This window comes from Marmota marmota, unplaced genomic scaffold, assembly GCF_001458135.2.
Source record: "Marmota marmota marmota unplaced genomic scaffold, marMar, whole genome shotgun sequence".
Classification (NCBI taxonomy): Eukaryota; Metazoa; Chordata; class Mammalia; order Rodentia; family Sciuridae; genus Marmota; species Marmota marmota.
In genome coordinates, this window is record NW_025999900.1 from 43,922,856 (window position 1) to 43,923,866 (window position 1,011).

At 57.1% G+C, this 1,011-nt stretch overlaps 1 protein-coding gene across 1 annotated transcript in view; it reads right to left on the reverse strand.

Moving 5' to 3' along the window:
* Irf2bpl (interferon regulatory factor 2 binding protein like) overlaps positions 1-232 on the reverse strand; it is a 3,760-nt gene extending 3,528 nt beyond the window's left edge. The window contains 1 exon segment of the mRNA XM_015488336.2: positions 128-232. Within this exon segment, the coding sequence (XP_015343822.1) occupies positions 128-232 (105 nt within the window).
* Between the last annotated feature and the right edge of the window lie 779 nt (positions 233-1,011).

Here is a 1,011-nt window from a genome sequence, read left to right on the forward strand (position 1 = left end):
GCCGCGCGCCGGCGCGCGGTGCGCGCTTCGCTTGGCTGCGAGGCGCTCGCGCGGCGCCTCGGCCCGGGTCGCATCCCCGTTCCCGCTCGTGCTCGCCCGGAATGTGGGGTTGTGATTGTTACTCTACGTTCCGGAGGCGCGTCTCGGCGCTCCTGCTCGGGCTGCGGCTCGCGCTGTCCCCGGCTTGGCCGCGCGGGATGCCGCCCGGGCGGAGCGCTGACGTCACCGCCATGCTCTGCACCAGTCTCTCCACCCCCCTTTACACTTCCTCTGTCTGTGGAGCCCACTTGTTGCTCTGGAAAGGCGCATGCGCGGCAGGACGCCCAGATTCCTCCCAGCCGGCCCCTCCTCCGCGCCTCCGCCCTCCCCTCCCCCTCGCCGTGTGTGTACAACAGCTGAGGCCAGCGAGCTAAAGCTGGAAGTCCAGGGCTGGGGGTGGAAATTAAACAGACGTTGACCTTTCCTTTCCCTGCCCGGCTTTCCCAAGTAAAAATGCTTTTAAGAACCACAAGCGTCGCTTCCGATCCCCATTCCCCACCCCACCCCAGGCAGCGAATTTAAATGTCCTGTTTTAGAATTTTCACATTGCATTTCAATCAAGGTATTACCCATTTCATCTAAAATCAATCCCCCGCCCCCGCCCCTCATGGATGTTACTCCTTGCCACATTGATGTCGAAGCACCTGCAAAATTAGCTGTTTTCCAATATCCTGAAACCATTTTGGATCTGTTTTTGTGCCCTGGTCTAGGAACCCGAGGTTCAATGATGGCGCTAAATGAATTCAGGGTGAGTTCCTTCTCCCGCTAACCGAACTCTAAAAATTTTGGCTGAACGTCTAAAGAAGCTCTGAGCACCCGGAGGCCTTTAAGGAAAACAGTCAACTGGCTGCGCACAGCCGCAGTTGAGGGCAGGGAGGGGGAGGTGCTGGAAAGGCCAAACAGGTGAGTGGTTTTTCTAGATTCATTAAAAGAAGGTGGGGGTAGCATTTAGTAATACTGATAGTTTTTTGT